Source organism: Heloderma suspectum, chromosome 4 (assembly GCF_057233095.1).
Source record: "Heloderma suspectum isolate Gila_16-S chromosome 4, 16-S_ref, whole genome shotgun sequence".
In the NCBI taxonomy this organism is placed as follows: domain Eukaryota; kingdom Metazoa; phylum Chordata; class Lepidosauria; order Squamata; family Helodermatidae; genus Heloderma; species Heloderma suspectum.
In genome coordinates, this window is record NC_139461.1 from 245,710,760 (window position 1) to 245,736,206 (window position 25,447).

At 45.3% G+C, this 25,447-nt stretch overlaps 1 protein-coding gene across 5 annotated transcripts in view; it reads left to right on the plus strand.

The window, feature by feature from the left end:
* The first annotated feature begins 1,758 nt into the window (after positions 1–1,758).
* The window catches only part of LOC146348433 (uncharacterized), a 41,657-nt gene continuing 17,968 nt past the window's right edge, over positions 1,759–25,447 (plus strand). Inside the window, exons 1-6 of one of the 5 annotated variants that reach the window (XM_084848321.1) lie at positions 1,759–1,842; positions 6,269–6,304; positions 10,998–11,102; positions 14,193–14,399; positions 16,927–16,989; positions 18,756–18,826. In XM_084848321.1, the coding sequence (XP_084704447.1) occupies positions 1,816–1,842; positions 6,269–6,304; positions 10,998–11,102; positions 14,193–14,399; positions 16,927–16,989; positions 18,756–18,806 (489 nt within the window). In that variant the 5' untranslated portion in view covers positions 1,759–1,815 and the 3' untranslated portion in view covers positions 18,807–18,826. Of the gene's footprint in view, positions 1,843–6,268; positions 6,305–10,997; positions 11,103–14,192; positions 14,412–16,926; positions 16,990–18,755; positions 18,827–25,447 lie in introns of all 5 variants that reach the window. The other 4 variants (XM_084848319.1, XM_084848323.1, XM_084848320.1 and 1 more) reach the window with 4 other exon arrangements.

The following is a 25,447-nucleotide window of genomic DNA, read 5'->3' on the forward strand; positions in this document are numbered from 1 at the left end:
CCGACTCTAGGGTGTGGTGCTCATCTCCGTTTCTAAGCCAAAGAGCCAGCGCTGTCCGAAGATGCTTCCGTGGCCATGTGGCCGACATGACTGAACACCGAGGTGCACGGAACGCTGTTACCTTTCCCGCCGAAGCGGTGCCTATTTATCTACTTGCAATTTCTTGCTTTCGAGCTGCTAGGTTGGCAGAAGCTGGGACTGAAGACGGGAGCTCACTCCGTCACGCAGCACTCGGGTCTCGAACTGCTGTCCGGTCTGCAGTTCAGCATCTTAACCACTAAGCCACCGCGGCCTCAAAAACTGACAATACTTCAGCCCTATCTCTGCAGTAAGTATGCAGAAATATAGAGAGGAGAAATTGACAAGGTTTTTCTCTGGGAATTGCACAGCGCAGGAGGGGCAGGCAGACATGTCATGCAGAAAAGTGCGGTTATCCACCATCATCAACTATGTCACCAACCACTCCTCTACCTCAAGTTATGCAATAGGCTGGGTTCAGACATCATGCTAAACTATGGTTCAGCTTTGTGAGCATGAGACCCAGGACTATACTTAGCCTTAACAAGTGGTGTAGTGGTAAATTTTGAAGTGCAGGTGCTTCTCATGAGAATCTCCATAGCCAAGCCCCCAAGGAGAGGCCAAACATTTTGGCAGCTGTAGTGATCCATATCAACAAACCAGTTCTAGCAATTTTAATCTCCACCAGGAGGGAGCAGGTCTTTTGTAAAACTAATGGATCGTAATTGCCCATTCAAGACCAAGCCACCCTAAAATACTTTGTATTATAACAGGGAACAATATATTACTGCTGTAGAAAATACATTTCCCCCCAGCTACTGTGAGGATTGCAGCTAAGCTCAGAGGGAACAGGGAATACTTGGGGGTAGGGGTGGCAGATGACATCAGTGTCCCTACAAATTAAAAAAGTGCCAGCACTGCATCTTTGTGAGACCTGGCTCCGCTACACCACCAGCCTTAACCATGCCTTAGGGCAGTGATCGGCAACCTGGTGCCTTCTGTTACAACTGCAAGCCTCAGCCAGCATGACCAATGTTCAGGGACAATGGGAGTTATGGTACAATACATCTGGAGGACACCAGGTTCCTTACCCCTTGTTTAGGGATACAAGCTAAGATCAGAAACCACAGTTTGAGTTGGCTTGTTTCCCTAAACTATGGTTAAGACTTTTCACAGTTTGTCTGAGTTCAGACATGATGACAAACCGTGGTTAGCTGAAAACAAAAACAAAAACTTCCTATTTCCTTCTAATCATGCCTGAGGAGGAGCTCAGGTCCAAGACTTGTTCAAAGAACATGCATAGTTTAGTGTTATGTCTGAACACAGACAATGGTGTCTGGTCAATTCACACCTAAAAGCTTTGCAGCACTTGTGATGAAACTGTAAAAATCACTACACAAAGCCACCACCTTAAAAAAAATAAAAAAAAATAAAAAGGGACAACAGGTAAAATGCTGAAATGTACTATTTTGGGAGAACCATTCAGTGAGGGAGACATAGACATAGAAAGTTTTATCTTTCCATAAATAAGCGAGCAGTCCAAACAAATCTTCCATTTCTTTGTTTTCAGAGAGAGAGAGAGAGAAATGTTGCCTATGATCTCAGTTTGTTGTTTGCCAGCTCAGAGGGAAATTCTTTCTCTTTCTCTGTCTCTCTAATCAGTGCATCATGGAGCGATGGGGGTGTGTGTGGAGGGGAACTATTTACACAGTGAGATCACATCTTCCCAGAGAATTAACCCTTCTGAAATAGCCTTTTGCAAAGCAAGCTAGGCAGAAAGAGAGCCTCTGTGAAGACATGGAGAAAAACCAGCCTAAAAGACAAGTGAGTTTAACCTTTTACTAACCAGAACATAGCAAAAGGCTTCCCCCCACCTTCCCAACTGCATGGGGTCATAATGTTAGAGTGAGGTGTCCTATGATTTGCAGAAAAGAATGAAACATTCATTTTGATGGCTGTGCTTCATGCTCGTTCCTGAGTATGTCATCTTGAAATATGGGAAGGTAATTGTGGTTACAGTGCCTTGCATAAGTATTCACCGCCCTTTGACTTTTCCACATTTTGTTGAGTTACAACCTGGAATTAAAATAGATTTAATTGGTATTTTTAGCATTTGATTTACCCAACATACTTAACACTTTGAAGGTGCAAAATATTTTTTTTTAGTATGGCACAAAAGTTAATTAAACAAAAACAAATTGGCATTTGTTGATTGCATAAGTATTTCCCTCCCCCCCCGAGTCAATACTTGGTAGAAACACCTTTGGCAGCAATTACATCTGTGAGTCTTTTGGGGTAAGTCTCTACCGGCAGCTTTGCACATCTGGATCCTGCCATTTTTGCCCATTCTTCTTGGCAAAATTGTTCAAGCTCTGTCAGGTTGGATGGGGCCCGCTGGTGAACAGCAATGTTCAAGCCTTGCCACAGATTCTCAATTGGATTGAGGTCTGGGCTTTAACTGGGGGCCGATCTACATCGCGCCCGCAATCACAACGAAGTCGGGGTCCTGTCAGGTTAAACGCACTTGCATTAAAACATGATTATCCACACTTATTCATTTTCCCTGTTGCAGTTCTTGATCGAATGTGCGAGCTCGGTTTACACTCGAGAGCTGCGCTGTTTTCCTGCTCTTCAAGATGGCAGCTCTCACTGGAGGAGCAGAAACTCTCCCTGTTCCTGCTGATTCCCCACCCACCATCTATCCCTCTGTGTGTGTGTGTGTAGGGATGGTGTGAGCATCCTGTTGGGGCTCGAAGCCCAGTGAGAGCTTGTCCCTTGCTGCTGCCACTGTAGCAAGTGGGGGTGGAGGGAAGAAGGAGGCACCTATCCTCCCCCCCCCCAGAGGCCAGGGCGAGAGGCTGGGGGCATGTCTGCCGATGCTCTTTTCCCTGCGCCAGCCCTTTGCAGCCAGTGCAAGGAAGAGGGGCAGCGGCGATGGCACCCAGCGCTCAGCTTGGGGGGGGGGGGGCTTCTAGCATCTTCGAAGCTTCAAAGCTGTGCAGCTTCGAAGACTGTGAGATGATATTGCATAGGTTCCTCAGCACTCAAAGCTTTATCACCAGCAAGGAAACAGCTGGAGGTGTATGCTCTTGTCTGATCTTGGAAGCTCAGCAGGGTTGGCTCTGGTCAGAATTTTGGATGGGCGACCACCTGGGAATCAGGCTTCCTGCACTGAGCAGGGGGTTGTTCTCTCCCTTCAAATAACACTAACTTTTACCTCCTTCTATCCCTTGCTTTCGCTTTTTTTTTTTTTTTAAACTAAGGGTCACAACTAAGTGCCTTTACACATGCTGCCTCCCCCACCCCCCATTCTCCCGGTAGCTTAACTGATGCTGTAATGTTTTCTCATGGCTCCAGTCCTGGGCACTCACTTACTCAGGAGTAAGCTACATTTAACTCAATGGAACTTATTACTGAGTAGACATAAGATCACCCTGTAAGTCCGCAAGCCTTGAGTAAGCCCCATTGAGCCCCATAGGGTGCTCTGGAACAAAAGAGGACATTGCTTCTGAGGTTGGTGGGGTGGGGGATCAGAGGTGTCTCCCTTCATTGCAGGGAGGCATTTTACCCTCTGCTCCCTCTGATTGAGAAATACAGAGGCAGGAGACACTCAGGTCGGGGGGTGGGGGCTGCTTGCGTCTTCGAAGACTGCCCAGTGAAGAAATTTATGCTTGTGCGTGGGGACATCAGGATGGAGAAGCCCTATTCTTTGAAGATTTGAAAATTTGAAGATAATGTCTCAATTAAAAAAAAATCACTCACAGGGTGATCTTATGTCTATTCAGTAGTAAGTTCCATTGAGTTCAATGTGGCATACTCCTGAGTAAGTGAGTGCCCAGGATTGGGGCCATGAGAAAACATTACAGCACCAGTTAAGCTAGAATGGGGGGGAAGAGTGGGGGAAGGCAGCATGTCTAAAGGAACTCAGTTGTGGTCCTTTTTTTTTTTTAAGCCAAAGCAGGGGATAGAAGGAGGTAAAAGTTAGTGTCATTTGAACAACCCCCTGAAGCCTGATTCCCTGGCGGTTGCCCATCCAAAATTCTGACCAGGGCTGACCCAGCAGAGCTTCCCAAATCAGACAAGAGCTGGCAGCTCTAGCCCTGTGCTGGTTGGTGATAAAACCTCCAGTGCTAAGGAAGCTATGCTATCAGTAGCTGGAAGACCAGATGGGGGCATCTAGAGCTGTGATTGGACAGGAGGGAAATACAAACACCACCATATATGGACAGGTGTGGGAGGGGACTACGACCCTATAAGGTAATGAACACGGGAGAGCAGAGCACATGAATGGGAAATACCAGGATATCAGGGTACTGAAAACAGGAGCACAGAAGTGGGAAAATCCGGTACCAGTTTGAGGCAGGTCCTGTGTAGTGTGAAAGATGAATGGTGAAACCTTATTGGAAGTGAAAAAAACACGTAAGTGTAGATTGGCCCTGGGCCATTCCAAGACATTCAGGTTCTTGTTTTTAAACCACTCCAGTGTACCTTTGGATGTGTGTTGAGGGTCATTGTCCGGCTGGAAGGAAACCTCCTCTCCAGTCACAGGTCCCTTGCCTACTGAAACAGGTTTTCCTCTAGAACTGCCCTGCATTTGGCAATGATCACTGCTGGATTTGTGCCACACACAGTGTTCTGTAGTAAGGCCAAAAGGTTCAGTTTTGGTCTCATCAGACCAGCTGGCCATCTACATCAGCCTTTTACTCCGGGGCAGGTGTGAGTTGAGATCCTTTTGATTAGATGACGCAGTCGCCACTTTGCAGCCATCCGTGGTTTTCTCCTGGAAAATGCGTATTTCCAAGGCAGCATTTTGCTGCAATGTTTTTGATTTCCTGTGGGTTTCCTGCAGTTACAAGCCAGCAGTCCCTTCCCCAAACCGACTTTGCATTTTGTGGTGGGCGTGTTGTAGGCGTTTGTATTCCCTCCATCCCTTCACAGCTGCGCAGTTACAGAGGCCCAGGGAGGCGTTTTCATCTATTTAATCACACTTTCACACATTTTTGCAGCTTTGTATCTTCACAACGGTTGCTTTTGGACTCAGAGCCCAAGGGCCGGGGGGGTTGGGTTCTTGGGGGAGGACCAACATCACTCCGGCCACCATCTTGGAGTAATGGGTAGGCGCATACTGCTCACGCTTGTGAGTGTGAACTATCACAAGAGTCTCGGGCTGGAGAACTAACAAACAGATGGTGTGGAAATGAAGGAGCACAAAACACTCACTTTTTACCTAACAAGGGATGGAAAAGCACAGCAGAGCCCCTAAAATACAAAACAGACACTGAAGTGTTGCACCCCCACACTCATGGGACTGCACAGCTGTGCATTTAAGTATAATGGCCAAAAAAAGGGCATGGCGGAGTCTGTTAGGGAAGGTAAATCGCGGTAAATTGCGAGTGTATACCACCAAAAGCTACTTTGAAGCTGCAATGCTGTGCAGTTGCGACGGAGTGGAGGGTGAAAGTAGTGCCATGTAGATGGGGCCCAGAGAAACTTTTTCCACATGTTTGCTGTGTCTTCCACATGTCTTTTGGCAAAATCCAAATGGGATTTGATATATTTTTCAGCAATGGCTTTCTTCTCGCCAATCTTCCATAAAGCCCAGCTTTGTGGAGCGTCTGGGTGATATTTGTCCCATGGACGTTTTTTCCCATCTCAGCTGTGGATTTCTCGAGCTCCTTCAGAGTTACCATTGGCCTCTTGGTTGCTTCTCTGACAAATGTCCTTCTTACCTGGTCACCTAGTTTTGGTGGACAGCCTTCTTTAGGCAGAGTCGTGGTTGTGCCATATTTTTTCCATTTTGTAATAATGGATTTAAGGGTGCTTCGGAGGATATTCATAGTTGGGAATATTTTTTTAATAACCCAGCCCTGCTTGGTGCTTCTCCAGAACTTTATCCCGGACTTGTTTTGATAGCTCCTTGGTCTTCATGATGCTGTTTGTTTAGATATGCTCTCTAAGAAACTCAGGGGCCTTCCAGAAACAGGTGTATTTGAGATCATGTGACACTTGAATTGCACACAGCTGGACTCCATTCAACTAATTATGTGACTTCTGAAGGCATTTGGTTGCACCAGAGCTTATTTAGGGGTATCACAGAAAAGGGGGTGAATACTTCAGCAATCCAGACTTTTCAGTTTTTTATTTGCAAATCATCTTGTAAAATATGTAGATTTTTCCCCACTTTGACATTATGGACTATTTTGTATAGATCAGTGAGAAGGAATCCTAATTAAATCCATTTTAATTCCAGGTTGTAACACCACAAAATGTGGAAAAGTCAAAGGGGGTGAGTACTTATGGAAGGCACTGTATCTATTATACTTGAAAAGGTGTGGAAATTGAGGTACAAAGAGGGTTATAAAAAGGTTCCTTAAAGCAAGTTCAAAACATGGTGCATCGAAATGGAGGGCCTTGTTTTCCCTCAGTACCGTCACCAAATCAAGGTGTGATTTGGACTAGCAAGACCTAGGTTCAAGAACTTTGTACAATGAAAAGTGCTATAGGAATAAGCTTAAATATCACTAGTAATTTAGCTTTTGGGCTTCAGAGAAAATCCTAAACATATTTTTCTCCATTTGAAGCATATTTACATTACAACACTGTGACCTGGTTTGCATGATCACCACAGGCAGTGGGTTGCTGTAGGTGCGGGTGGCCATTTTGAATATTCAGCCCCCAGGAGGGGGTTGCCATGGTTTGTTGTGTCATTTGAACCTGGATGGCAGGGTTATTTGAGGATTAAACAACCCTGAAATACCCCATGGTCTGTTGTAGGGTTATTTGGGGGTTGTTTAATCCTGAAACAACCCCTGCTGCCTGCGATTGGATGACATGACAAATCATGGCAACCCCCCATTGAATATTGGGTTGAATATTCAAAATGGCCTCCTGCATGTGCTGCAACCCACGGTGGCTTAAATAAGCCACCGTGGGTTGCAGTGATCGTGCGAACCAGCCCTGTGTGCATAAACGGGACAATATCTCCCATTTCAAATACATCATGTACATGCTGTAGGCATACAGTAATATACCACTCCTTAGGTTTGTTTTAGGTAATTAAATTGTGTGGCATGGCTCTCTATTCATCATTCACTTCTTTACTTTCCCACTGTACATATTTATGAAGGCTGTAATCCTAAACATACTCACCTAGGAGAAGTGGGACTTATTTCTGAGCAGAGTTATGCTGCATAGCTGTTACTGAACTGAAGGTTTGTTTGTTACATTTACATTTAAAAACATGTTTGGGATTTTTATGAGAGAAGCACCTTTACTTTCATGTGCATAAATAGTAAAAACCCCAAGTGAGAAAAGGGCTGAAAATCCCCCGGAGAGCACCCATGTTTTTAAGGGAGGAGGGAGGCATCTGGAATCCACAGCAGCGTAGAGTAGCATAGCACAACAGGGGGACCTATTCTATAGGCGATGTCAGGGTGGAAACTGAGCCAATAGAACTCCAGAGCAGTTCTGATTCTGAGGAGGATCAGCAATCCGTGGGAGAGGAGCTAGCTCATCCCTCACAGGCACAGCAGCTGGCAGAGATTCCTCCTGCCGGCATTCCTGAGATAGATAGTGATCCTAGCAGTGAGAAAGTGCGGGAAGGAGGCTTGCTAGATGCTCGACGCAGATGCAGGGAGCAACGAGCGATGGAGGGCGTGGAAAGGAGGCGCAGCGCCTGTTTGGTGCATATTTTCTGGCACCACGGATGGCCGAGGGTCTCATTTCAGATAGGGGGGCCCAATTCACTGCCCATTTCTGGAGGGAGCTACTTGGGCTTCTCCATGTGATGCTCCGTCTTTCCTCTGCCCACCATCCACAGACGGATGGTCAGACCGAGCGCACCAATGCGACTCTGGAGCAATATTTGCGCTGTTATGTTAATTACCAGCAAGATTACTGGTTTTCCTTGCTGCCTCTTGCAGAATTTGCTTATAACAATGCCTGCCATGCTTCCATCCGCCAAACTCCATTTTTTTGCCAATTTTTGTTACCACCCCAAGGCTTTCCCACCCACCTTAGCTCCCTCTTCGGTGCCAGTGTCCCATGACTTTTTAGAGGAGTTGCGAGCGGTACACCACCTCTTATGGGACTCCCTCGAGCAAGCCAAGACAGCCTACAAGGCCTCTGCGGACCGGTGGCGCCAGCTGGGTCCGTCTCTGCAACTGGGGGACTGGGTTTGGTTGTCCACCCAATACCTCCCCTCTCACTCGCCTGCAAGGAAGCTTGCGCCTCACCGCACGGGGCCTTTCCAGATTACGGCTCAGATTAACCCTGTTGCTTTTCGCCCGGCTCTCCCTCCCTCCATGAAGATCCATCCTGTTTTTCATCGGTCCTTGCTGTCCCCCCTGGTTTCTGGTGACCCTCATCGCTCAGCCGGCTCCCCCTCGCCGCCAGTGCTGGTGGAGGGGGAGGAGGAGTTTGAGGTCACGGAGATTCTGGACTCCCGCCTTTCTCACGGCCGCCTGCAATATCTAGTGGACTGGAAGGGGTACAGGTCAGATGAGCGAACCTGGGAACCCACGGAAAATGTGCATGCTCCGTTGCTGCTGAGGCGTTTCTACCAGCTGTACCCCCACAAACCCGGGGCCCCAGCGGAAGAGCACGAGGGGGGGCCTCATGGGAGCGGGGATGATGTCAGAGTGGAAACTGAGCCGATAGAACCCCAGAGCAGTTCTGATTCTGAGGAGGATCAGCAATCTGTGGGAGAGGAGCTAGCTCATCCCTCACAGGCACAGCAGCTGGCAAAGATTCCTCCTGCCGGCATTCCTGAGATAGATAGTGATCCTAGCAGTGAGAAATTGCGGGAAGGAGGCTTGCTAGATGCTTGACGCAGATGCAGGGAGCGACGAGAGATGGAGGGCGCGGAAAGGAGGCGTAGCACCCCATTGGCATGCAAGCAACGGCCACCTCCCGTGGACCCAAGGGATAGAGGGAGGATCTCTCCCTAGCCCATAAGTTCAGGGTTTTCAAGTGACTCTCCAAACGGGGATCAACTGCCTACTTGGAGCAAAGGCCACTCTGCTGTTTCCTTGCTTAGTCACTGGTGATTAGCATCTGAAAGAGTCATTAAGTTGTAAAAGGATTAAAGCCTTGAAAAGAATCCGTTTGTCCGTGTCTTGAGTTGGCTATTGGAGTCTACAGAAAGAGGCCGCTAGGGCGCTCCTGACAGGCAGGGAGAAGCTGCTGCAGAACTCAATGGGCTTTTTACATGAGGCTTTTAACCTGCACCTTTACCAAGGCTTCTGCTTCCAGTCTCTTTGTGGAATTCAGCTTGTTTACATGTGTTTTTTTCTGGATTTTTTCTCTCTCTCTGCCTTTCTGTATGTTCCATTACACAACCACTAGGTGGTGCTATGGTATGGCAAAATTGCACAGTTACACACTAGGTTTCTATAACACCATTCAGAAAAAAAATATAGACTTTCCTCATTAGAAAAACAACAACACGCTAAAGATTGCAAAGCACAGGAAAGGCCCTGGAGGACGACAACGTCATGTAAAGGACCTGCAAATTCCCATGAGTGAGGAATTACGGGCACACAATGAAAGCCTCATGTAGAAAGGGTTAACGAGCTCTTAATTATGAACTCAAAGATTACTTCTTTATGTTATGTATTTATATCCCACCTTTCAAGTTTGCTTCAAGGCTTTATTTGTTTGCTTACAAATAAAACACGAATGGGTAAAAGAGCAGAAGCACCTATAAAATAAAACATTAGATTAAAACAGGGGTGCAGCCAGAATCTCTTTCAGCCTGAGGGCCGAATTTCATTTCAGAGGAGCTTTTGGGGTCTGCATGCCAGTGGTGGGTGGGGCCAGAACACCAAACACACCAGCATGTTGTAGCTTAAAGCACTTTCTGCCAGTAACTGAGCCCTAGGAGAGGCATTCCCACCTTTTAGAATGGGGGCGGGGGGAAACTGCACAAAAGCCGGGAAACCACCAAACAGTTGGTGGTTGGGGGAGAGGGGTGGAGCCAGTGGAAGAGTGCGTGGCCATCTGGGGAATACTGGGGGGCCAGATCAGGGCCCCAGTGTCTGATGTTCTGCACCCTTGGATTAAAACAACACCAACAGCGGCTGGCACACCATTGATTGATCCCAGCTAGAAACCAAATTTGCTGTAGAACTTTCTTTTTGGAATTTGGTGGCAACATTTCCAATTTGGCTGGGGGTGGGGGAATTCTTTACATTGTGCGCAGGAATAGGAGGGATTGTATGATTGTTGGAAGGAGGAAGGAAACAGAAATAGGGAAGATGGGCAGCCAGAGACAATCAGGGTAGGAAGCTGAGTTGGGATAAGGGCCAGGGATTGAGGGAGCTAAGAGACAGAAGGGCTGAAGAAAGGGGGGACGAGTTAGTTGGCAGTCATCTGAAAAGCAGAGAGGATGAGCGGATGAGGCAGAGGCTTAATTGAAAGAGAGGTAAAGGAAGTAAACAGCTGGGGAAGGCAGAAGTCAATGAAAAGGAGCGCTGTGGAAAAACCTCAGTAAGGGATATGTGCGTCCTGTTGGCATGAAGAAAATGGACAAGCAAGTCTGCTTTGGAGGCTGGCGAACTCTGGGTTGGGAAAGCAATTGAGCTGTGAGGCCAAGGGGCCGGTTTGGGAGGGGTTGTCAAACACTGATGGGAATGTAGCAGCCTGATCTCTGGCCGCAGCAGGCCTCTAGTTCAAAGCGTAGTTAAAGCTTCACATTAACCCTTCCTCGCGAAGCCACCGAACGACCTTCTACCTATTTAAAGGTGGCAAAGCCTCATCATGCTTCACTCTTTCTTCAAGCAGAGCTGGACAGATGATAGAAGCCAGCTGGTGTGCTATATTACTAACAAAGCAAATGGCTGGGTTTCAGCTGGCTTAGGCAGAGATCCCACACAGGAGATCCGATTCCCCCTCCCCTCTGGCACTTACGGTGTTTGCTGTGTTTTGACTCTCCCTCCCTTTGGAGCTCTCAAGCTGATGCTCTCCCTCATCATTCTCAGGATGCCATTCAACTTGGTGCTTGCCTACTTCCTACTGGATTGTTAGAGAATGCGAGATATTTGTCATCACTTGCTTCCTTTTCTCCCAGCGCTAGGATTTCCCAGGTAAGGAGCTCCCTCTGCTATAATGAATTCTTGCAGAGAGGATGGAAGACATGATCTAAAGATGGATCTTTAGAAGCTGCCAGTAAGCTGGAGGGAATGCAGTAAACCCAAGGGAAGAATGAGAGGAATTACTGGCCTGTCCACTTGGCTCCCGGAGAAGTCAGGACAGAGCTGTTGAGAAAAACAGCAGGTTGAAGGGGATCGGCAGGCAGGCCTGTGGGGGAGGCTGCAGCCCAAGAACACGCAATTAGGCTGCGCTTGGAGTTCATCTTTCCAGAGATCTGGGTTTCTTCTTTCTTAGCGCATTCACTCATTTCCTTGAGCTGCAGTCAGATATTTATTTAACCTTGCAACTGAACTGCACTGAGAATGCCAAGTACTGGAGCTGCAAGTGCTCTTACCGAGGCTATGTTTACATATGCAGGCATATATTTGTTACTCTTTCACATGTGTGCACATCCCCATGCTTACAGAGGTGTATTGCATTCACGCACGCCAGCAGAATACATACACATGGGCTCTCGTGCATTTGCACATAGGAACACACACATCAGAAATCAGGATTAACCCATACATGGACAAAAGGGCACCTGTATTATATACACCTGGGTGGGCACCTTCTGGGAGTCTGGGCCAGTACTCCCCCTCCCCCCAAATCCAACCTGATTTTGTTGGAGTGGGGAAGACCCTCCTCTTACTAAACCAGCCAGATAGTTCTCAAGAACAATGGACTCAGCACTGAGTCACAGCAGAAAGTATCCCCTGCATAATCACAGAAATACTTCCCCTAGCAGCAAGAAGTTGACTTCAGACAGCTTTCACCTGCAACAGCCAAAACCAAACAATTGAGATTTATTGGATGGAGGCCATCAGAACATTCTCCACCCTGTCTGATGTGCTAGAAAAATCCTTTTTTCCCCCTCAAGAGCCCAGAACAAACAGCCAGCTGTAAACAGAGACTTTGAATAACTGGGGAGCACAAAGGGTCAGCCTACCAGAAATGGATCAGGACTTGGTTCAACAGCTGCCCAAAGGCAAAAAGACGATGCAGACCAGAAGATCGTGCTGTCTGATGGATTCTGGTTCATTTTCAGGATGCTTCCAGATGGAGGGGTCCTAGCTTTAACAGCCAGAAGGCATTGTGCAGCTATTCCATCTTTTTTTTTAATTTAACAGATTTTCTGTGCTAAGAATAAAGGCAGAAGAATTGGTAGAAAAATATGGGAGGGCTATGAGAGGAAGACGTTGTCTGGACGCCCCCTCCCCCATAAAATTCCATGAATGAGGCAGGGCAATGGCACCATAAAAGCCTCATCTGGAAGCACCCCTAATTTTGGTATATATTTCATAACTGTGTTATTCACAGTATATTGATAGCGAGGACCAGAAGGTCTGAGCATATAACACCAGTTCAGGCCTGCTTGCTATCTGTACATTTCTGAGCCCAATTCAAGGTGCTGGTTTTAATCTATAAAGCCTTACTTGGCTGGGGACCACATTACTTGATGGAGAGTCTCTCCTGGTATGAACCTACCCAGACACTACAATTAACATCTGAGGCCCTCAGAGGATGACAACAAGGGAGAGGGCCTTCTTGGTGGTGGACCCCTAACTGTGGAACACTCTCCCAACTAAGGCCTGCTTGGCACCAACATTGTCATCTTTTTGGCTCTAAGTTAAGACTTTCCTCTACTCCTAGGCATTTGATTGCATATGATGAGGCTTTTGATATCAGTGATTTTATTGTATTGTTTTATCCTGGTATTATATTGTTAACTGTTTTTAGATGTTTAACTTTTTTTGTATGTTAAAAGTTTTATATTTTTTTTTTATTATTTTGTATTTTGGGTTTTAATTTTTGTGAACTACCCAGAGAGCTTTGGTGATTGGACCATACAGAAATGAAATAAATGAAATCAAATGAAATATATTACCAGAATGAGATACAACAAAGACAAATGTGAGGCATTACACACTGTAAGTGTGAACTCAGAGCCATTGTGGCATAGTCAATAGCACGTTGGGCTTGGATTGGGGAGATCTAGTTTCAAATCCCTACCTAGCCATGAAGCTCATTGGGTGATCTTGAGGCAGCTGCTATCTCTCTCAGCCTAATCTACCTTACAGAATTGTTGTGGAAAAAAGAGGGGATACGGTGTGCCATCCCAAGCTCTTTGGAGGAAGGGTTGAGTACAGATGTAATAAATATAATAAAGAACAAAACACACAAATACAAAGGTGGTGGATCCCTGGCTAAGCAGGAGAATTTCTAGAAACAAAAACCAGGGATATCTTGTATAGCAAACTGAATATGAAGGAAGAACATGTGATGTAGTATGAAAGGCTAATATCATTTTAAAAAGATATAGGTAAAGGTGTCCCCAACCAGTCATGTCCGACTCTAGGGTGTGGTGCTCATCTCCATTTCTAAGCTGAAGAGCCAGCGCTGTCCGAAGACGCTTCCGTGGTCATGTGGCCAGCATGACTGAATACCGAGGTGCACGGAATGCTGCTACCTTTCCCACCGAAGCGGTACCTATTTATCTACTTGCAATTTCTTGCTTTCTATTTCAAGATGACAAAGAAAAAGCAGAAGTGCTCAATTCCTACTTTGGCTCAGTCTTCTCCCAAAAGAGGGTCTATGAGCCCCCTGGCAAAGTCAAACTACAGGCTGAAGGGGCAGGATTGCAGCTTGAGATTGATAGGCATATGGTCAAGGAACACCTAATTACTGTGAATGAGTTCAGATCTCCAGGGCCAGATGAACTGCATCCTAGAGTAATAAAGGAACTAGCAGAAGAACTCTCAGAACCACTGTTTATTCTCTTTGAGAAATCATGGAGGACAGGGGAAGTGCCAGATGACTGGAGGAGGGCTAATGTTGTCCCTATCTTCAAAAAGGGCAAAAAGGAGGAATCTGGGAACTACAGACCAGTCAATCTGACATCAATCCCTGGGAAAATTCTGTAGCAGATTATAAAGCAATCAGTCTGTAAGCACCTTGAAAACAATGCAGTGATTACTCATAGTCAACATGGATTTGACAAGAACAAATCCTGCCAGACTAATCTGATCTCATTTTTTGATCAGGTCACCTCCCCTGTGGACTGTGGGAATGCTGTGGACATAATATACCTCGACTTCAGCAAAGCTTTCATCAAAGTGCCCCATGATATCCTGATGAGCAAACTAGCTCAAAGTGGGCTAGATGAAACAACTATCAGGTGGATCCACAGTTGGCTACAGAATCGGACTCAAAGAGTGCTTATCAATGGGATCTTCTCAAACTGGGGAGAGGTAATGAGTGAGGTACCGCAGGGCTCAGTTCTGGGCCCAGTGCTCTTCAACATTTTTATTAATGACTTGGAGGAGGAGGTGCAGGGAATGCTGATCAAATTTGCAGATGACACAAAATTGGGCGGGATAGCTAATACTTCGGAAGACAGAAACAAAATTCAAAGTGATCTTGATAGGCTGGAGTGCTGGGCAGAAAACAACAGAATGACATGTAATGGGGATAAATGCCAAGTTCTGCACCTAGGAAAAAGAAACCAAATGCACAGTTACAAGATGGGGGATATGTGGCTCAACAATACTACAACCGAGAAGGATCTTGGAATTGTTGTAGATCACAAGCTGAATATGAGCTAACAATGTGATTTGGCTGCAAAAAAGGCCAGTGCTATTTTGGACTGCATTAATAGAAGCATAGCTTCCAAATCCCAGGAAGTACTAGTTCCCCTCTACTCAGCACTGGTTAGGCCTCATCTGGAGTACTGTGTCCAGTTCTGGGCACCAGACTTTAAGAAGGATGCAGACAAGCTGGAGAGGGTTCAGAGGGGGGCAACAAAGATGATCAGGGGACTGGAAACAAAGCCCTATGAAGAGAGACTGAAAGAACTGGGCATGTTTAGCCTTGAGAGGAGAAGACTGAGGGTAGATATGATAGCACTCTTCAAGTACTTGAAAGGCTGTCACAGAGAGGAAGGCCAGGATCTCTTCTCGATCATCCCAGAGTGCAGGACATGGAATAATGGGCTCCAGTTAAAGGAAGCCAGATTCTGGCTGAAAATCAGGAAAAACTTCCTGACCATTAGAGCAATACGACAATGGAACCAATTCCCTAGGGAGGTAGTGGGCTCTCCCACTCTGGAGGCATTCAAGATGAAGCTGGACAGCCATCTGTCAGGGATGCTTTGACTTAGATTCCTGCATTGAGAAGGGGGTTGGACTCAACAGTCTTATAGGCCCCTTCCAACCCTACTATTCTATGATTCCATGATTCTAAGATTTGGCAAGCTTTACTATTGCTCATGGCACGAAAGGATAGGAATGACATTGACAAAAGCATTAGGAAAGGATGGCAGAGTCTGGAAGACAGATATTGTGAACAGGACCGGCCCTACCACTAGGCGGAGTGAGGGAGCTGATTCAGGAGGCAGATTTGGGGTGTCATGAAAGAGCAGAAAATGGCTAATTATTTAATTTGTTATTATTGTATTTTTACTGTCAAAGGTGAGGAGAGGTACAGATGGGATTTACTGTCTCACGTGCCAAAATAACTTGCCTGGCTTTGGGAATGATGCACCTTGATTTGGGTGGGTGAGGGCCGCCATTTGCTGGTCCTGAAGCAAAATGTCTTGATCCAGCCCTGACTTGAAGAAAGGCTAAACATGCCGGCATATTAGGTATGATAAAAGAAAATTAAGAAGCAGGGAAGGGATATGCTGATATTTTAAAAGACCTTCGAAAGAAGAGTGGGGGGAAATTGCTTCTTTTATCCATGGAGAAGCAATGGTTTTTAAACTACTGGAGGATAGATTCTGGCTAAACATCAGGAGGCATACAGTTAAAAAAGAGTTTATATACACCAGTGGAGGCTGGTGGCTCTGATTTCAGAGGGGCTGTAAATCCATTCTGGGTTTCAATCAGAACCAACTAGAACTCTAAAAGTGCTATCCAAGGCATGGAACCTATTTTGAGGATTGAATTTAGCACCTTAGATAGCTCCTTTAGAGTTCTGACCGAAACCTAGAATGGATTCATACACCCACTGAAATTGGAGTCACCAACCTCCACTGATATGCACTAGAAATCTAAGGTATTTCCAGACAAGATTTTTATTATGCGATTGCACTGCCTCATTCATGGAATTTTATGAGGGGCCTAGATGATGTTGTTTTCAATTTGTAGCCCTCCCGTGTTTTCCAAATATGTCTTCTGTCTTATTTTTTACCAGAAAAAATTAGGATTGTCCATCGTGGGGAAATCTGGCGCTTTGGGATGGAGCTTCACAATGGACCTGGCTCAGCTTGCATTTGTGAGCCGAGCCGCACGATAGTTTGCAAACCCCGGGGACTTTACCAAGTTTTTTTGCTCAAAAGTGTGATCAATTTGCACAAAAATGCAGCCATAAATTATTAATTTGTGCAAATTTGACCATTCATGGTCATGATTTTGCTAAATTTGCCCTATTTACGGCCACATTTTTGTGCAAATAGCCATTTGTGCAACCCCCTGAAAAATCCACAAGTTGGCCTGACTCATCACATGCCAAGTCAGGTGAACTCACAGATTGAGCTGGAGTCTGGGGAGGCCAAGCTGGCGAAAACTCGCCGACCTCCACCCCCCAGATAGATTTCTCCAACATCCCTAGAAAAAATCCTTTAGGGAAGAAAAGACAGAATAGCTGCACAATGTCTCTTGGGTGTTGGCACTACGAGCCCTCCATCTAGTTGTTTACTCTGGAAGACTTTGTTCATACTCTTTTAACAAGGTATCTACATGATCATCCTGATGATCATCAAATTGTTGTCCTTTTCAGACCACAGAAAATCCAACTTTGGAGGGGGGAGGAAAGAGCAAGACAGTACTGCAGTTTCTGCAGGTATAGTCTTAGAACTATTCTTCCATCTTTTTAAAGTGATGTTGTGGCTTTGTCACGTGCAGTGGGTGAGCCTATCCCCACGGCATCTATGTCAATGCATCTTCGCTATTCTCTTTCCAGCAGTGGCTCCATTTTAAGCAGCATTTTTTGTCATTAAATCTTTAAATTTGTGCAAGAAAAAGCTTTTTTTCCTATATATTTTTAAAGTATTGAAATATTTATGCAATAGTGCTTAAAGGAACAAGCATTTGATAATGATTTAAGAAAACATCTACGTTGCATTGACTAGATTTTTTGGTCAGTTCTTCTAATTTGCCCTTAAACACATTTTTAAAAAAATTATTAAACTTATCACACAATCGTGCTTAAATAAACAAGGATTTTAGCTCCTTCAAAGGGAGTGTAATCCCATCCAGAGTAAAATGCTACCTCCAGTATTAGAGGCAGTAGGACTATGTATGCCAGTTGCTGGGGAACATGGGCGGGAGTGTGCTGTTGCACTCATGTCCTGCTTGTGGGTTTCCCATGGGCAGCTGGTTCGCCCACTATATGAACAGAATGCTGGACTAGAAGGACCCTTGGTCTGATCCAGCATGGCTGTTCTTATGTTCTTAGGTAAGATGCTGCTCTTATTCCCAGACCTGAGAACCATCAGTCCACAGAACCTCCGTTTTAGGATTAAACTTTGGTTGATTGGCCCTCATCCACCCCGTTACTGCCTCCAAGCACCAGTCAAGTACTTGCATAGCTTCAACTGATTCCAGTGAAAAAGACAGAGCTGGTTGTCATCAGCATACTGATGGCACCTCACCCCAAACCCCCTGATGACCACACCCAGTGGCTTCCTATAGATATTAAATAACATGGGCACAAGGTGGATTCCTGCAGTGGGCACCATTTTATGACGCTGTTGGGTTTTTTTTTTAAAGCAACCTTTTAATTAGCACTGAAATGTTTTCCTGGCAACATTTTTTTAAAAAAATGAAAGACAGGTATAGCGCTATAACATCAAAATACTATAGCGTACCATGGTGTTATGTAACTCTATTATACAATAATGCTGATTTTTAAAAAATGACTCAAAAAAACCTTTCCAGTTACCACCATTTAAGCAACATGGTTGATGGTGGTGACTGAAAAGGTTTTTTAAATCATTTAAAAAATTAACATGATATCATTTTGGTGTTATAGCACTATACCTCTCTTTCATTAAAAAAATAACCATAATAGCATTTTAGTGCTAATTAAAACATTGATTTTAAAACATGAGATCAGAAAATAGCACCTACCACAAAGGTTGTAATGAATGCCGCTGAGCTGTGATAGGTTCTCTTTTCCAATACGTTGCTGCCCACATTAAAACCCCAACTGCTAAGAAATAGGGAAGAGTAGAACTAAACACATCTACACCTGTGGAGATTGCATGGCTCTTCTATTCTTCTGAAAAAAGTCAGACTTTCTACAGTCTGAGGAAAGACAGATGATCCATAGGGAAAATACAGGATGACAATGTATCAATGATGGTGTCATATGGATGCCCTGTGAAATGTGAGTGAATGAAACATGGCAATTCGACATTATACTCCTAGTGCAGAATCACCCTATGGTTCACTAGGCAGTAAGCAGTGCATCTTATGCAAGAAGTACTTAAGGTGAACCCTTCACACTCAGTAACCACATTCACACATCTGTATTGACAAAGAGAATGAGTCAGATCTTTGAGGTATCAAACAAGGTGCAATGCCTAACTGAAACTGTTCCACTAGGTTCCAAAAGGCTTTTGCAGGCTCTGCATTTCAAGAAAAGGAGGGAAATAACTTTGATACATGCAACTCAAGTAAGCAAAATTCTATCCAGGTGTTAAAAGTTTCTTAAATAGGGGAGGAATGTTATTTCCCTTGGGTCCCAGAGCAACAATAGTGCTTTTATTTTAACCACTTTCCCTAGCAAGCTGGTGGATTTTTTTTCAATTTTTTATTTTTAAAAACCCTTATTATTATGGGGCCTTTTAACAATCCATTTGAAGTCAGAGGTGGTCACTTTACAAAGTGTCTGTACATAACAACATCTGGGGCCAATGTCTGCCGTGCGATTAACCCATGATTTGCCGCAGGGCTGTATAAAACCGGGTAGTTGAAATGGTTAATCCAGCAATATAGATAAGAGCATCAGAACAATGCGAACATTCTAATTTAAAGACTGCCAGACAAAAAGCAGCTTTTTTTTCTTGAAGGCACCCAGTGTTATTCCAAGTTAAGCTTTTCTGGACTTGCCACAAGGTGCCAGCATTTTTTTATGATGGAAGTTGACAGCTGTACCGGTTCCTGGAGGGTATCAGCTCCTTGGAGGGAAAAAAAAATGGGACAAAACATAACAATAAAATAAATTTATGCACACTGGGAAATTTTTGCACCATAATCAATGCCTGTGTTTCCCTGCCTGTTTGTCTGTCTCCCATTATGTGGGTTCATGGCTACTCTTAGCTGTAAAGTTGGCCAGACCTGTAGTCAGCAGACCTCCCCAAGTGACCTCTAAAGAGTAAGAGTGGAATGCTGTCTCCGTTGCCCATTGGATGCTTTCTTTAACAAGAAAGCTGAGCGGGGCTGGTGGCTGGTGGTATTTTTTTCCTGGTGTGGTCCTTGAGGGAAAGGAGTGAGGTCACCAGGCTGCTTTCTTGGCTCCTGCACCACACCCAGCACCGCGGGAGCTCTGCTCAGTGCCTGGGAGCCGGGATTAAAACACTCTTGTACCCGGCTCCACACCTCTAGGCAGGCCGGCTGCACTGAGTTTATGGTTCTTCACCTCTAGAATGGCCTTCCAGGAAACCTGCTTTCCAGATTCAGCATTTCTGGGAATGCAGTCACATGATAGCGGACAGTGGAGACTTGTTAATAGGTCATTCCTCCACGCTGCTAACCCGTTCCTTGCCAGGGTTGTTTAACAATGACTGTTGCAGAAGGTGAAATATGAATATCTCACTCAGTAGGAGAGGGTAACGCTTCCGTGAGATGTAGCTGTGTTGGGGGGAACGGGGTTGGGACCCAAGTGGCAAGAGTGCACAGAAAGCCACGTAGGAGGTTCAGCTCCAGCTCAGACCTTACGGGTTAAGCCACGAGCCCAGGGAACTGTGTTCTAAGGTCAACAAAAGCTGCACCTGCCCACAGGCTCCTGTGTGCAGCACAATCGATGGCTTGTTCCTTTCATAAGTGCCGTTGGAGCACGATGCCCAGGCCCTGAGCCAACCTGCTGATCACATAAAATATTATTTGTGTTTAAAAATTCCAGTAATTGACTATGCGCCGTTTTTTTCCGAGCCCTCTGCCAACAGCAGTAAAATCAAAATCCGTCCCAGGTTATTTTCATCATGCAAATTCCCATTTCTGTAAACAGGCATACACGGCAAGGCCTGCTTCTTCCCACAGCTGGAAGACCCTCTGCTGGGCCTGTGTCCAGTGCATGGCAGAAAACTCATCCCATTACTTATGGGTGGCTATAATGGGCACAGCAGGGGCTGATGTTGCTGGAGGTGTAATGGAGAAGAGGAGGAGGAGGGTGGAGGAGGAGCCAGGATCTGTTACCTGACCTGCTTCTCTACAGGTGGCAAAGCATCACACTGCTTGATTTTTCAAAGGATAATACTTCTGTGAGGGCTAAAAAGAGAACAAACTGCTATATGGCAAAGTTTCTAGACCTCAGGACTACAGATAAAAGGTTGAATATAGACTGCAGCATCTCCTCAAGACCTTTGGTTCAAGTCACAATGTGATGCTGGGGGAACCATGATCAATCTATTGTGTAGTTGTTAGCACTCTTGGACTAGGACGGGGGGGGGGGCAGTTCAAATCCCCACTCAGTCTCAAAGCTCACTGGGTGACCTTGGGACAGTCACTTTCTCTCAGCCTCACCTACCTCACAGGGTAGTTGTGAATATGGGGATAAAAGAGGGGGGACGTGTATGCTGCACTGAGCTCTTTGGTGGAAGAGTAGGATAAAAAGCTAATAACTAAAGGTATTCCCTGCAGGCCATTCTTGCAAACAAAATCTCAGTCTCAAGTTGCTTTCCCACCAGCAGGGGGAAAATACAGTGATTGTGAATCCCTGTATTCCCTGCCCCCGCCCCGTCCTGCAAATAGGAAAGCAGATTTGGTGTGTTTAAAGGGAATTTGAACTCAGAAGCAATCCATGAGAAAAGGGTTACTCACCCTGTGCTGCTGCTACTCTGCTGCTGCAAATGCAGCACACCCAAACCTACAGTTCACACAGAGAGGGGGGTGGGGGAGGTGCGCGCGAGAGGGATATCACAGATTTCCTAGCATTATGTGTAGTTTGAGCCTTAGGCTGCAATCTTATGCATACTTATAACGGAGTAAGTCCGGGACTTAGTGCTGAATAAACAAGCATAGGATCATGCTGCATGACATGAAAAGACAAAAAGCAAACCAGTTATTTGGCTTGGTTGGGGGCGGGGGGGGGGAGGTTATGGTGCAATCCTATACGCGTTTAGACAGAAATAAGTCCTACAACTCCCAGCATCCCCCAGCCAGCCATGCTGGGAACTGTAGGACTTATTTCTATCTAAACATGATTGAAGGCAAAAGGAGAAGGGGACGGCAGAGGATGAGATGGCTAGATAGCATCACCGATGCAATGAATATGGACTTGAGCACACTCCGGGAGAGAGCGGAGGACAGGAAGGCCTAGTGTGCTATGGTCCATGGGGTCACGAAGAGTCGGACATGACTGAACGACTGAACAACAACAACAAACATGCATAGGATTGCGCCTTCAAGCATACTGGGATTTGTGGGCCTTTTTTCTGTCAAAACATCCATAGGATTGTGTCTTAAATTACTTAATTTGGGAGATGATTGCTTTCTAAGAATTGTGATGATGGTGTTCTAATTTGCCTGAAAGCCACTCTTAAAAGCTGGAAACCTTGTTCCCTGATCCCAGATGTATGAAAATGGCTCTGGTTGTGCCGTGGCAGGAGCAACACATTTTGCACATGCTCAGAGGTGCTTTTAGTATTCATCTCTTTCAAGACTGAGTCCTGTAATCAAAATATGTTCCTGGGTTGATCTCTGGTTGGATCCTAGCTCCAATCGAGCACACTGTTATAAGGGAACACATATGGCTGATTTCACAATAAACACTGTGGAGTTTGGGAAATATCACAAATTGCCCAATTTCAGAGCTATTTCTCTACTGCTTCTTACTGAAATAAAACATAAAAACAAAAACAAAACACAAGATACATGGATTATTCCATGGTTTTATGCTATTGGCTTATAATTTGGTACACTGAGTTTTTAGCATAGTTCAAAAGAGAACTCAGATGAACTGCAGGAGGAACTTAATAGAATAAGGGTTGAAAAATTAGTTTCCAGCTCATTCTAAACTTTAGCAGCAAAAGATTGAAGTGTCTGTTGCCTTGCTGTTCATACTACACTACCATATTCTTTTTCAGTGAAATTCATATGTGGAACTCATTGTATCCATCTACATAAATTTAAGTCAGGGTACTTCCAGATGGATGGCTCCTAGCCCTACAAATCAAGAGGTATTATGCACCTAGTCTGCCTTTTCCTCCTTAACAGACTTTTTTTCTGTTAAGAAAAAAGAAGTTGCAGTGGGGAAACAAGGGAGGATTACAAGTGGAAGATGACATCATCAAGACCCCTTGTGAAATTCCATGTTTGATGAAGGGTGATTGCAGGATACAAATGTCATCTGGAAGCACCCTTGGAGAGAAGATTAGCAGCATTGGTTGGATCTACACTTACCGCCTTTTTCGCTTCCAATGAGGTTTCACCGCCCGCCTTTCATGCTACGCAGTAGCCACCTCGAATTGGAACCGGAATTTCCCACTTCCGTGCTCCCGCTTTCAATACCCTAATATCCCGGTATTTCCCCTTAATGTGCTCTGATTTTCTGCCTTCGCTATCATATCCAGTCATAGTCCCCTCCCCCGCCTGTCCATAAGCGGCGGTGTTTGTATTTCCCTCCTGTCCAATCACAGCTCTCAACGGCCCCATGTCTTCTTCCAGCTACTGATCGCATAGCTTCCTCAGCAGCCCCCATTTCCTCAGCAACAAGCAAAGGGCTGGATGTGCGTGTGCTTGTCTGATCTTGGAAGCCAAGCGGGGTACAGCTTGGTCAGTGCTTGGATGGGAGACTGCCTGGGAATCAGGCTTCCTGCACTGAGCAGGGGGTTGTTGTATCGGTTCAAATGAGATTAAGTTTTACCCCCTCCTATCCCCCGCTCTGGATGTGTGTGTTTTAATAAAGGCATTATCCTCGCAGAATCGGGGCTTCTCTGCGATGTTTTTTTTTCTAATTGAGGCATGATCTTCAAAGCTTCAAAGTTGTGAAGCTTCACAACTTCGAAGCTTCGAAGATCATGCCTCAATTAGAAAAAAAACATTGTGGAGAAGCCCCAATTCTGCAAGAATAACGCCTTAATTTTTTAAAAAAACATCCAGAGCGGGGGATAGGAGGGGATAAAACTTAGTCTCATTTGAAGGGATACAACAACTCCTGCTCAGTGCAGGAAGCCTGATTCCCAGGTGGTCGCCCATCCAACTACTGACCCGGGCCAACCCCGCTTAGCATCCGAGATCAAACAAGCGTGTGCAGGAAAACAGCAGGAAAACAGCACAGCGCTCGAGTGTGAACCGAGCTTGCGCATTCGATGAAGCACTGCAACGGGGAAAATGGGTGAGTGTGAATAATCACATTTTAGTGCGAGAGCGTTTAACCCGATGGGACACCGAATTCATTGCGATGGCGGGCACAATGTAGATCGGCCCTTTGAAGGAAGAATCCAACAGTGCATAATAGGTACTGATGTTGCATCAGTTAGGGTGTGTGTAAATCAAACATTGTTTAAGCAGTGGAGTCACCCTGGAAGCACACTCATGGTGTTCTGTTCAAACTGTCTATTCTTTTCCTTCCAGGACTGAGTTTAGGAAAGATCAGTTCTGAGATTTGGCACTAGAAGCTGGCTATACACAACACCAATTGGCTCGAACCTGTAATGTCATTAATCCCTTCCCTCCCATCCCTGAACAATTTTGCAGCTCTTATAAAATTGATAGTCTTTCTCCCACCTTGTGCTCCCACCAAAGTATATAAGACCAATTAACAATTAAATTAATAAATGTACAAGCAATGTTTTTGTTTTAATTTTTTTAAAAAAAGTCTGAGCCTCTCTGAAACATAGTGGGAGGGGTAATTCTGTTGACTGACATAGTGTTTGATTTCCTAGTATGTACATCTGTCATTTACACTGTGAAGGCAATACGGAGTTGGTTGCACCCCAAGGGAGAAAAAAATTGCCATGACTCCTGTTTTAATAGTCGGATCCAGACATAGTCATATTTAGAATGAAATCAATGAGACTTAAGTTAGTCATGACTAACTTGTCCCATTGATTTCAATGGGTCTACTCTAAGCATGACTAGGTCTGGATCCAATCCCAGGTTAACATCTGTACACACCTTCAGGATCAAAAATTAATAAGGATTTGTATACAATAGTATAGCAGTTCCTTCCCTCTTGAATTACTGCTGAATGTACTCAACCTCTGTAGGATTTGTACCACACGTTTAGTGTAAAGGCTAAAGTGGCCAGGTGCATTATTTACTTATTACATTATTATGACAACCTTCTTCCAAGGAGCTCAGGGTGGTGTTCATAGTTTTTCCTGCTTCCTATTTTATTATCACAACAACCCTGCGAGGTAGGTCAGGCTGAAAGACAGTGGCCGGCTCAAGGCCACCCAGTAAGAGCTTCATGGTAGAGTGGGGATTTTCACTTGGGTCTTTCCAGTCCTAGTCCAACACTCTAACCACAACACCACACCGACTCATTAGAGGGCTCCAGTAAGCCTAACTGTTGTATAGGAAAGAGAATTTTGGCAGGTGTTGCTTGTCATGTAGGGCTGCAGAAGTAAGAAAGGTTCATTGGCTAAAATCCCTGTACTTGAGCACACTCCGGGAGGGAATGGAAGACAGGAAGGCCTGGCATGCAATGGTCCATGGGGTCACAAAGAGTCGGACATGACTTAACACTGAACAACAACAACAAAGTTCTTGTATGTAACTGGATATTTGTATAATTGTTAAAGCAACAGGAGCCCATCTTGTTAAATATGATAATCCTAGATAAGGTACTTCCAAGCCTGCTGGGTAAATCAGCAGTAAAAGGAGAACGAGTCATGCAGGTCCGTTGTCCTGGGTAGATATAGTTGGTTAGAATGGCTGTTTCAGCTCATATTCTCAATGTGGTGGAATGCGGGATAGCAAATGGTGGTAGAACTGGGGCAAAACATAGTGGAATAGCAGTGAAGGCTGGTGGCTCTGATTTTGGGGGGGTTGAAAAAATCCATTCTGGGTTTCAGTCAGAACCAGCCAGAACTCTAAAGAGCTATCTAAGGTGCTCTTTTGGGTGGGTGGGT